Below are 13186 nucleotides of genomic sequence, written 5' to 3' on the forward strand. Positions count from 1 at the left end.
AAGCACTTTTGTTGAAAAGATCAGTTTAGACCTGCATGAATTAATATGCTGGTTGAGGTCTGTCCATGCTGGCTAGTGCTGGTCTGGTGCTCGTCTAGCTGGTGGAGTTCACTAGCCAAACCAATATGGCCAATGCAGTGAAACTGGTTGAACAAGGAGGCCCGGGGTTTTTCTTTTTAACGAGAATATTAAGTAAAGTGCAGATTTTGGTGAGTTTTGAGATACTGTATATCAATTGGCTGAAGGTTTGGGATATTTAGATATTTATATTCTAAGTAATTTTGATAATATCACATTGCTTTTATTGCTTTATGTCATAGCTTGCATTTTGGGTAACACTTTAGTATAGGGACCAATTCTCACCATGAACTAGTTGCTTATTAGCATGCCTATTATAACATATTGGCTGTTTATTAGTACTTATAAAGCACATATTCTACATGACCATATTCTACATCCCTGATCCTACCCAAATACTTAAACTTAGCAACTACCTTACTAACTACTAATAAGCAGCAAATTAGGAGTTTATTGAGGCAAAAGTCATAGATAATGGTTTGTTAATAGCGAGTATTGGACCTTAAAGTAAAGTGTGACCGTATTTTGATTAATATCTTGTTTTTAATGCCATGTTATATTATTCATTCATTTATTCAGTCATTCATTCATTTCAGTGTTACTTTTATTTTTTTATCCCTTTGATATTTATTTATTTATGTAGTTAGTTAGATATTCAGTTAGTTATTTGGTTAGTTATTTTTATTTATACCCCTTTCCATACGCATATTTTATTTGTTTCTTTGTTTGTTTTTTCCAGTGTTACTTTATCCATTTCATACGCACGCTTATTTATTTATTTATTTTGATTAATATCTTGTTTTTAATGCCATGTTATATTATTCATTCATTTATTCAGTCATTCATTCATTTCAGTGTTACTTTTATTTTTTTATCCCTTTGATATTTATTTATTTATGTAGTTAGTTAGATATTCAGTTAGTTATTTGGTTAGTTATTTTTATTTATACCCCTTTCCATACGCATATTTTATTTGTTTCTTTGTTTGTTGTAATATTTTTGGTAATTCATTCATTCATTCATTTATTCAGTCATTCATTAATTTCAGTGTTACTTTTATTTTTTTATCCCTTTGATATTTATTTATTTATGTAGTTAGTTAGATATTCAGTTAGTTATTTGGTTAGTTATTTTTATTTATACCCCTTTCCATACGCATATTTTATTTGTTTCTTTGTTTGTTTTTTCCAGTGTTACTTTATCCATTTCATACGCACGCTTATTTATTTATTTATTAGTTTGTTTATTAGTGTTTGTTTTCTTTGTATCCCTTTCATACAAAATATATATTTATTTATTTATTTATTTATCAGTGTTAGTTTAATTTGTATTCCCTCCATAAACACATTTATTTGTTTATTTGTTTTCCAGTGTTAGTTTTATTTCTATCCCTTTCATACACATTTATTTATTTATTTATTCATCCATATTAAAAAAGAACAGCAATAAACATCAGCATTTAACTAAATAATATTTTACTTTATAAATAGTAAAGTATATATATATATATATATATATATTTAAACAGTCATGGACAAAAATATCGTAAACAAATATGGTAAATATGATCAAAGAAGGCTGTGAAAATGTATCTGCATTGGAATCCTTTTGATCTTTTATTAAAAAAATTCACAAAAATTGTGAATTCATCGGATAATAAGAATTTAAAATGGGGGGAAATATCATTATGACATAAATGTTTTTCTCTAATACACATTGGCCACAATTAGCAGCACCCTTTTATTCAATACTTTTTGAAACCTCCATTTGCCAGTTTAACAGCTCTAAATGTTCTCCTATAATGCCTGATGAGGTTAGAGAGCACCTGACAAGAGATCAGAGACAATTCCTTCATCCAGAATCTTTCCAGACCCTTCAGATTCCCAGCTTCATGATGGTGCTTCTCCTCTTCAGTTCACCACACTCATTTTCTATAGGGTGCAGGTCAGGGAACTGGAATGGCCATAGCAGAAGCTTGGTTTTGTGCTTAGTGACCCTTGTTTGTGTTTTTTTTAAGATTTGTTTTTGGATTATTGTCTGGTTGGAAGATCCAAACATGGCCCATTATAAGATTTCTAACAGAGTCAGTCACTTATTGATTTTTTATCTGTTGGTATTTGATAGAATCAAAGATGCCATGTATCTAAACAAGATGTCCAGGACCTCCAGCAGAAATATAGGCCCACAACATTAAAAATACAGCAGTATATTTCATTGTACACATTGAGTGTTTGCTGCTAAAAAGCTAATTTTTTAGTTTCATCTGACCATAGAAGCCAGTCCCATTTGAAGTTCCAGACGTGTCTGATAACTGAATATGCTGGATTTTGTTTTTGGATGAGCTAGGAGAATTTTTCTTGAAACCCTCCCACACAACATGTGGTGTAGGTGCTGTTTGACGATTTTTTTAAGGTTTTCTGACCCCGAGACTCAACTATTTTCTGCAATTCTCCAGCTGTGGTCCTTGGAGAGTCTTTAGCCACTCAAACTCTCCTTCTCACCGTGCATTAGTACGATTTAGACACACATCCTCTTCCAGGCAGATTTGTAACATTTTCTGTTAATTGGAAATTCTTAATTATTGCCCTGATGGTGGAAATGGGAATTTTCACTGCTCTAGCTTTTTTTTTAAAGCCACTTCACTAATTTGTGAAGCTCAGTTATATTTTGCTGCACATCAGAAATATATTATTTGTTTTTTCTCATTGTGATGGATGATTAAGGGAATTTGGCCTTTGTTTTCCTTCCTATTTATATTCCTGTGAATATAATTTTTGTGATTCCTGTGATTTTTTTTTTTATCTAGGCTTTTTTTTATCTTTTATCTTTGCAGGAAGTCAGTGAGTCATTTGTTTGAATAAATTCATATAAATGCATCACTTGAATGAGTTTAATCAGATTTCTAAATGTTTCATAAGTGACAGACTGTTACTGGACAAGTTACACTATTACATTAAGCTTAACTGCTGTCAGGCTACTGACAAATGTAGTTAAGTTAGTAGCGACACTACTTTTAGTTAGTTACTCCCCTGCTGGTCATGTCAGCACAAAGCTCTCTAGCTGTTTGTAAAACGATTGTGTGCGTACAGTATGAGTTGAAGCCCTCATGGGCAATCCTGTCCAGCACATGGGTTATACAATGGTCCTCCAGTGTTGGTGACTGAGGGTGATGAAGTGAAACTGTTCCAAGTGACAGGAAAGTCTGAAGGCACAACCGTCCCTCGACACAAAACCAGCCTTTGGTGTCCTTGTGGAACAAGCCAGCCTGGATGAAGTCTGTGAAAGAGACAGTGAAGGGATTGGGAGAGCTGGAAAAAATAGCATAAGCATTTGGGATGTTTCTGGAAAGACCTGAGGAAAAGGCAATTCAAGGCTTCAAGAGGATTACTGGCGAGTGAGCCAGCAGCCGACTGGCGAGAGGAGTGTTAGTCTGCCAGCTCATAAAACACACCAGGGGCTGTATTTCTTCCGTTTTTCCCTCCTCAGTCCCGCTGTTTGTCTCCCGCTAGCTTGAGTATGTGCTGCAGACGGTCTTTAGAGCTGTCAACACTGAACTGTAAACCTGTCCTAATGTGGTGGAGGTTAGGGACCAGTAGACAGCAGGCTGTTGACCTCATGCCACTGGGAACTTTCAGTCATTTTTGTACAACTAGTAAAAATTTTAGCGCTCAGCTGAAAGACCTGCTTTCCACTGACATAATGCATCCAGTGCGTCCATGGTGGTGGTATAAATTTTCATGGTTTTATTATGGTGTGTGGAAGGATCATCCAGCAGGCCCTGAAAACTTTTAGAGGTCATGTGATCATGTGGGGCCTTTGACAACTTTATGACTGAAGGCCTCAAGCCCTCTGAGAATTGAAGTGCAGTGTGTTGGATTCAGTCATAGATTGCTGTCCATGTCTATTTTAGGAAGGTGATATTTCATTCATCCCTATTCTTTCCTAGACACCTCTGTATCCAGGACTATGAATTAGAGACGGCCTACTTATGCAATCGCATTACAGCAAATCAAGCATGGGCAGAACCTCTCCATCTTTCTTGCTGTTCAAAGAGCCATTAGTCTTAAAGCTGTGGTTTAGTAAAACATGTGTAATGAATCTGCTTGAAAAATATAAATTGCTTTTATTTCGGTTAGAGAGAATCATTTAGTCGGTGTGATGTTAGGGCACAAAGGTCACACCTGTGATTTTTCCCTCTTGTTTCCTGAACATGAATGTTGAAACAAAAGCCCTGGTCTTGGGTATTAAATCTTATACATCTTGGAGCTTAAATCTTTTTAAAACGTTGGAAAGAATTTAGTATAAAATAACTGTGCAATGAAGCATTGAGTGCTACATCGTTTATGAGAATAAGAACGGTCCCTTTAAGTAAACTGCACATGATATAAGAAACTGAATTTCATATATTTAGCTCATAAATACAGTAAACATCTGCTATAGTTTAGTCTGACTTTGGAAAAATTGACTGGTCTGAAACTAAAGAGTCTAGACTAAATCATTTGGACTGAAGAATTCACATTGCAATTTTTATAATAATAAATAGACAAATTACTGTTTATGTTTGACTGAAATTTACATTTTAAAGTGCATTTAAACCTACAGTTAGGGCAGAGCAGTAAATTGAAATCTATATTTATCATTAAAAAAATTAGTGAATGATGTTGATGATACATTTGAGTAATTTTCAATATTTAGCCTACATTACACATACTCAAGTATGTGTGATGCTCATAGTGTTTCCAGCGTCTGCTCTCTTACTTTACATGAACTTCATCTCCAAAACTGTTCTTACGGTTCACTTCATGAGCATTTTTCCATTTAATTTGATAACAGCTATTGTCAAAAACAGACTGAAACACAAAGGTCCAAAATAAAACCAAAATAAAGTTTGGCTTAACTTGGAGTAATATAGTACTATTGTAAAATGTACCTCTCTAAGTAATAAGAATAACAACAAGATGTTGTTTATGTTTCATATAATCAAGATTGTTTTCATGTTTTTCCATGTTTTATAAACAGATCTGTTGTGCAGAACCTTATTTGACAAAATAAATGCAAATGCAAACTTAAATTAAATTAATAAAAAAAAATCTTAAATGTTTAAAGTTTTATTCATTAATTTCAAAATTTTTTAAGTTTTTTTTATTTTTTTTTACTTAAAACACATAATCCAGAAAAAAATTAAATGGAAAACACAGAATTTGGGAAATAATACATCCAATTATATGGGCCCTAAATTAAAATAATTTATTCTGTAGACTTTACTTGTAAACAGGCAAGTTATATTTACATAAATGTAAGGTTTTACAGGTAACCAATAAACCAGCAGGAAAGAAAAGTTTCACGTCTTTGAAAAACAACTTAAATTTCAGTCTGTTCCTCACACATAGCTAGCGGATGACTTCAGAAGCACAACCGTGTGGCAGGCATACCTGCATTAGCATGAGACAGATGTTGACCTGCTTTACTTTTCCATTGTATGCTGTCTCTTGCTGGATGTCCAGATGGATGCTAAAGCCACACTTTTGTTTTCCATCTACAAATTTCCTTTCTTTCCACCACCGTTGCAGGTGTTGACCATCTGGATTACGCTAATCTCCAGGGCAACAGCTGACCTGACCTGCGAAGCTCTGCTCCTGCTCTCCACAAATCCTACAGGTAAGTCACCATAACGGATCTGAAACCAGTTTTGCTTTGTGGTATATAAGAGTTTAGATGTGGTTTGGGAAGCATGATCATAGATCAGACACGCGAGTCAACTTAATGGCCTCTGGTGTTAAAGGTCTCCCGTTTGAGGTATTGATAAAGTGTCATGGCGGCTGATGGGATTTGTGGTTAAACTGCATATCACCAGTACATCTGAAAAAGGATTCCGCTGACCTTGAGAACCTGTACTGAACACATTTACAGGAGACTTTGGTCTTTATGAACATTGTTCCAAATCTGTATGAACCTGTGGAACACAAAATTATATATTTTTGAAAATGTAAAAAAGATATATGGTACCGGGGTCTAAACCAACTCAGAGAAAGGGAACGAGGCTAATAATGCGCAACCCTTACCATACAGGATTTCAGAAAAGTGCACAAAACTTAACGTGCACACTTACCCACTATGTGGATTTTAGAAAGTGCGCAAAGCTTAACGTGTGCACTTACAATAATATGGATTTAAGAGTTTTCCAAGCATCTGTTCACAGATACCCAGAAGTACTGAGCCAAACGGGAGAGGCAAGCTCAAATACAACCCTCTAAGGCGAGGGGAGCACTGCCTGAGACAGCATTACACAAGAAGGTTCTCGCAAATGCCACCTATACTTCCCGCTCGATGCCTCAGCAAGAGGGGATATCCTGGTGACTAGGAGGCCCCTCAGGGCGACCTAGATACAGTATACCAGACAGGGCAGCCTGAAAGCATAAGCCCAGCCCGGACGTCCAGGAAATTCTGCAGTGCCGTGTCGGGGGTCTGATGGTCAGGAAGGCTCCCGCAGAAGCCTGTGACCTGGCCGCATGATCCAGGAAGCATGAAGCCGAAACCAGGCTATCATACTGGCTGGACATCATATTGATGAGTGAAGTAACACTGCAAGTCGAGCACCCGGTTTCTGAATCCAACAGAGAGGGTGCTCACCGAGGACCCACCCTAGAAAAGGACAGAAACACACAGGTCCCGGAAAACACTGCAAAGGAAGCTAGTCATATGTGACAAACATAGCTGTTATTGCTCAGAAAAGGCAATATTAGGAGATGAAAGTTCAGTTTTTTGCGCTGCTTTGAAAAGCCCAGCCTTACTGTGGTTTATTTTGGTTTGCAGTTAAAGTAGAAGGGCAAATCGAACACTAATGCAAGAATGCTGGAATACACTGTGCATCTGTTTGTGTTCAGGGCTTTGCAAAGGCTTAGTGAGTGTGAATTGGTGTAAAACTATACAGAATTAAGTATTTTCTATGTACAGTTTTCACCTGCAAATATTATATTACGCTTAAAGAGTAAAATAGTGCATAAACTTTGTACATTAAACTGAGAAAATTGCTGCACAGTTGCTCTTTTATACAGTATTGTAAGTAGTTATTTTTCATTTGAGGATCAATTATGTCTCTATTAAAAATAAAAAATAGCCCCCAAAAAAACGAGACAATAGATGACATTTAGTAAGAGTTTACAGCAATAAAAACTAATGCAGATAGCATGCCCCACATAATTTGGCCTTGGAAAAACTTTTGATTGCAGACCACATCAACGGTAATTGACCGTAACAAAAAGCAGGGTCATTTGGTAATTAAATTTCTGTCTGAATCGCAATGTTTGAGTTTGCATGGAGCAATTGGTTAAAACGCTATTTTAAAAATCTTAAGTAGCTGGCCAAGTGTACACACTACAAAAATGTTTGATTGACAGTCACATGTAAATATGGCTTAAATTGCTTAAATTATTGTTCCTTTTTGGAATACAGGCGTCATTCCTAAATAATAACCTGCAACGTTTTGTAAATAAGAAACATGGATGACAACCATTTTATTTTTTTTATTTTATTTTTTTTATATTGTTTAAACCTTTTTTGGTTTGTTTTCTAACTTCTAAGAGATCATCATTTATAAAGTAATAATTTTTTTTCACATTTATTCTGAATTCATATATTAACCATTTTAAGAGACATGGATGTTCAACATGTGAAATTACTAGGGTCTTTTTACTAGAAAAGCAGGAAACTCAGCAACAGTCTCCATTTGTTCTTGTTGGTGTTTTGGAGAATCAGTTGAGAAAAATCTTCTCCTATCTTATGTTTTGTTTAGTTTTTTCTTCACAATTTCTTCACACGTTTTACCTCAGTTATTATCTATCTTGATTTTTTACAGCTTGCTCAAAAGTTGAACCTATGTTCAGATATTCATAACAGGCCAGTTCAAGTTCAGATCAAACCAATCTGGTTTGAAATATGGCAAGTGCTCCATCCTTAAAATTTTAAAGAGTAAATCTCTCACATACGGTGAAGTTAACATGGCTTTCCTCTTAAATACACACTGTTCTGATCCATCCGATAGACAGATTAACGGATCATGTTTACACCACTGAACTATATATGTGTACAGGGTCGTACAACCATTCAGTGAGTCAATAGTGCGCTGGTTAAACCTGCAGTCAGATAAGATTTTCCCAGATGAAACCAAATGTCGTATTTTTAAATGCTCATCATGTAATGGGTAATTAATATGTCCTGATCGCCTGTAAAACCAGAACCGTTCATTGGCCGGCTCGACCAAGTGATGATATAATTACACAAGTCTTGAAGAATTCAACCACTAATCTCCAGCGCAGCTGCGACAACAAAGCCTGCTGGTGTCAGCGCAACAATTGCGAACTCAAAAGGAGTCAATGTTGTGTAATATCACTGTGTAAAAAAAGTCACGTTGGCTATCTGAGCTGAATGATGAAACGTTTTTAATAGATGTTCCATGTCTGCCAGTCTTAGATTCAATTTTGCGTGTGCTGCATCTTAAGGAAGGAAAACAGGCCAGGGATGGGGCTGTCTAGGGATTGCAGTCCCCGTGGGGACGATTATGAAATGGCAAGTAATACCCTCAACCCATCTGTCTCACTCAGTATCGACACAGAGAAACAGATGATGTTGAATGTTACTTCCCCTCCTAGGTGCTCTCATGAGAAAATCTCGAACCACATTTTGAATACTGTTTTCGAAATGATTGTCATACGGTCCAAAAATGGCACCTACCCATAGGAAAAATTTATTGCTCAGTGGTTGCTTTTCCTAAGCTTAGGAGACTTAGATGAGATTCTCATATATCTCTCATTTTAGTATCAACAGCATTTCAGATGTTTCTCCTAAAATTCCTTAGGAGAAATAAAAGTAGACACAAATGAGAAATATTTGAGAAAAAAGAGTCAAAACAGAGAATATGGTGGAAGAAACATAGAATATATCTTTATTGTCTTGCTGCAATTTCTATCAAGAGGAGAAATAAAAGTAGACAACTGAGACATGATAAAGTTCTAAAAAAAAAGGAATCCAAAATGACAATGGGAGAGAAACGTTTGAGAAACATGGGAGATCCCTTTATTGTCTTGTTGTAATGTGTTTTACTGCTCAGAGGTTGCTGTTGCTTATTTTATTGCAAAGGGGTTTTTCACCTTCAATGGTCATGACAGTAGGAGTAGAGACAGGAAACAATTGGACAGGTGAGAATTGAACAGGAGCAGGAAAGTACCTTTAGCTGGGATTAACCCATATTGTCTGAGGTGCAGTTGTGCCTTCACATCAGTGTGCTGCCCACATATAGGATTAGATCTCTGCCACAATTTTGCGCACGAAAGATCATAATTTGAGCGCACAAAAGTGCATTTTGTATGCGCGCGATCTGAGTTTTGTGGAGAAAATGTTTGTTTCGCAACGAAAAAAGTATTTAGAACGCACTAAAATCAATTTTGCTTTTAAAATACGTTTTTGGATGTGTGCAGTCCTTTTTTGCGCGTGCAACGTTTCACTAGCTTGCTCACCTGATGCCTGCCCTCAGTGCTCTCTAAATGCCAACGGCTGGCTTCCTCAACACAACCCAGCGTTACATAATGCTATAATTCCGGGCAATCAAAGACGAGGCTGCTAAATTCTGATTGGCTGCCTTGACAACCAATAACAACATTCCTTGCATTGCTGATGACAGCGGAAGAGGAAAAATACTGTACAGTGCATGCATAATTATAATGCAAAGTGATATTCTGTTTATATTTTTTTCCAGGCACATTTGACCAATTCCAAACAACATCAATCTTAATAACTGCTATTAATCTAGTATTTAATCACTTATAACCTATATATTATTGTTCATGAAGGCTGGAAGTGAAAAACGCCTTATATTCAGGTGTGCATAATTATTAAGCAGGTTATCTTCTACAGATAAAATCTCGAGATGACTAAAAATGAACTCCCAAAACTTACTGCCAGATTCTGGAAGATAAATTCTTCAAACAGTGGTACAAGAGGATGTGGTGCTGGTCCTTCAAGAGTCACTCTAAACTTATCTGTCTATAAAGCCTATATTAAAAAATCAGTCTTCAAGTATTTTACTACACTTCAGTATGTGATTCTTATTAAGTAGGGGTCATTTTCTGATTCTATACTTAACCTAAGTCTCTGAGAATCTGACACCTTGTACTTCTGGAGAGTATAGGTAGGTTGCAGTTCTAGAAAATGGTGGTGCTGGAGACTAAATGGTTCCTGGTGATTTCACACCTAATTCTTCACCTTAATTCCTAATTCTTTTGCAGTTAACATGCATATTTTCTTCTCCACATGTTTTTGACTGACCCTGCTGACCCACTGAGCATTTTGCTGTCCAATGGTTATGCATTAACTTTTGCAATTTCTAGTATTGTATTAGTTTTGAATATTTCTCATGGGCATTTAATAATTTTTGACTTTCAGTCTGAGTTAAATTTCTTTTTTTGGCTCATTTTATCTGTAAAAGAAAATCTGCTTAATAATTATGCACACCTGAATATAAGGCGTTTTTCACTTCCAGCCTTCATGAACAATAATATATAGGTTATAAGTGATTAAATACTAGATTAATAGCAGTTATTAAGATTGATGTTGTTTGGAATTGGTCAAATGTGCCTGGAAAAAAATATAAACAGAATATCACTTTGCATTATAATTATGCATGCACTGTACAGTATTTTTCCTCTTCCGCTGTCATCAGCAATGCAAGGAATGTTGTTATTGGTTGTCAAGGCAGCTAATCAGTATTTAGCAGCCTCGTCTCTGATTGACTGGAATTATGGCATATTTTAATGCTGGGTTGTGTTGAGCAAAGGAGCCGTTGGCATTTATAGAGCACTGAGGGCCGGCATCAGATGAGCAAGCTAGTGAAACATTGCACGTGCAAAAGAGAAGGTCTGCACACATCCAAAAACTTATTTTAAATGCAAAATTGATTTTCGTGTGCTCGAAATACTTTCTTCTTTGCGAGACAAACATTTTCTCCACAAAACTCAGGTCACGCGCGTGCAAAACGCACTTTGCGCACTCAAAATATGATCTTTCACACGCAGAATTGTGGCAGAGATATAATCCCATACCCACAAGGCTATGGCTCTGACAGAGGTTACTCTACGCTCAGGATACTAAGGGGTGATTCTATTATATGTCTCAATGAGATAATCAGCTTTGTCTTAAGATGTCTTCAGTTTTATTTTAGGAGAAACGTTAAACTTTTACTAATATTGTAAATACTAAAACTGTCATTTAAATAGTTATTTATTAATATCATTTAAATAGTCATTTAAATAGCATTAAACATCTCAGAATATCAAGGGTTACTAGTTTAAATGTTTAAATTTATCTTCAATGTCCAGCATTGTATACACCACATTTTCCAAACACACTAGAAAGGACTTACAAGTGCAAGATGTTTAGTATAAGAGCAATCCATTTTTTAACAAATGTAACACTAGTGTACCAGTGTTTTTTTGTTGTTGCTTTGTTTAGTATTAAAATTTTGTCTTGTAAAGCCCATTTTTGCATGCATGTAAATATAGGTAATGGTTTCCTCTGTTAATCGCTGTGCAATAAAACACTATCTACATAAAACAACTTCAAATATGACAATGCATGTATTGTCTTTGATTTAAATGGTGTTGATAAATGGCATTGAAGCTAACCAGAGTGAAGAAAAATCAAATAAAAAAGGATCTCTTTACCATTTCAAATGTTTCTCCTAGACAGAAATTAGGTTACCTTAATATTGAATGGAAACCTTTGCTTGAGTCTCCTGCTTCTCAAACTTGTCTCCTGAGATAAAAACTCTAACACTCTCACAATGGTCTTCTTTAAAGCTTTAGAAGAGATTTCAACAACTTTACACACTGTGCTCAGATTTTTCTCCTTAGCTGAAGACTCTGGATCTCTCATAACTTTACAAAGTGTGCACCAAGTCAAATGCCTCACTATGAGCTCAAACATTTCTTCTAGTGCTGTGCAATATATAGAAATTATCGAAATATCGCAAATGTACATATCGCAATATGCATATCGCTACGGCTTGCAATATTTGGGGCCATGAACAAAAGACAAAGAGAAAATCACTCATTACTCTTACCTAAATAACTTTTGTAGCTTAAATAAGAATCAGTGCATATTGAATTCAAAGAGTAAATACTAAGCTGCGTTTTATTTTTCCTTTTTAATATTTAGTTCCTAAACTCATGTTAAAATGATTACACTAATGTTAAAATGACATTTTTATGTAATGCTCGAGTAAATCACTACCGTTCACTTTCAGAAGTTGTTGTAGGAGTGCTTTCTTATCAGAATCAGAATGAGCTTTATTCACCACTTAAGTGTGCACAAACACAAGGAATTTGTTGTGGTTTTACAGGAACACTTGGTACATACATACATACAAATAACCATATATATATGACACAAGATAGTTATAGAAGTTCACAGAACTGACTCAGCAACAGCTGAGTAAAACTGTTCCCTTTCAGTCAGTCACGTTCGACGTTACATCGCCCAATCCCCTTCGAGTGTAAACTAAACAAGCCAATGACAGTTGGCGTGCGTGTTTCGGCACGCGCACCCCGCCCCGCAGCGCGGGTATAAAAGGAGAGCGCGTGCAGATGCACATCAGCTTTGTGCTTCGGAGCCGAGCCTTCTCAGGACGAATCTCCGCGAGTGTTTGGAAGAAACAGCTGCCGTTGGTGTTGGTTGGACCATTTCTAAAAGAGCTTCACAAGTGACGGGCGTCTTTTTAAAGATGGCTTCCCGCTCGTGCGTTTCTGGATGTGGTCGCTTCCTGGCTTCATCTGATGGTCATGATCGCTGCATCTCGTGCCTGGGCTTACAGCGTGCTGAAGCAGCGCTCATGGATGAGTCATGTTCTCAGAGCGGGAACATGACCATCGCGACGTTGCGGTCTAGATACCTCCTCATTAAACGGGGGAGTATCCCCCTTGCCATGCCCTGGTCTAGCTCCTCCGGTCGGAGGGCTACTTCAGTTCATGGTCAGGGAGACCTGAGGATCACGGTGAGAGCTTCCCCATCGAGTACGTCTCCGCGGGCCTCTCATTCCTCTGGCATGTCGCACCACCTG

The 13186-nt window shown here is 36.6% G+C and overlaps 1 protein-coding gene across 1 annotated transcript in view; it reads left to right on the forward strand.

Annotated features, from left to right (window-relative positions):
* LOC107582912 (corticotropin-releasing factor receptor 1-like) overlaps positions 1-13186 on the forward strand; it is a 112427-nt gene that overhangs the window by 48523 nt on the left and 50718 nt on the right. The window contains exon 2 of the mRNA XM_016268939.1: positions 5649-5736. Within this exon, the coding sequence (XP_016124425.1) occupies positions 5649-5736 (88 nt within the window). The remainder of the gene's footprint in view (positions 1-5648; positions 5737-13186) is intronic.

This window comes from Sinocyclocheilus grahami, unplaced genomic scaffold, assembly GCF_001515645.1.
Source record: "Sinocyclocheilus grahami isolate Dianchi unplaced genomic scaffold, SAMN03320097.WGS_v1.1 scaffold48.1, whole genome shotgun sequence".
Classification (NCBI taxonomy): Eukaryota; Metazoa; Chordata; class Actinopteri; order Cypriniformes; family Cyprinidae; genus Sinocyclocheilus; species Sinocyclocheilus grahami.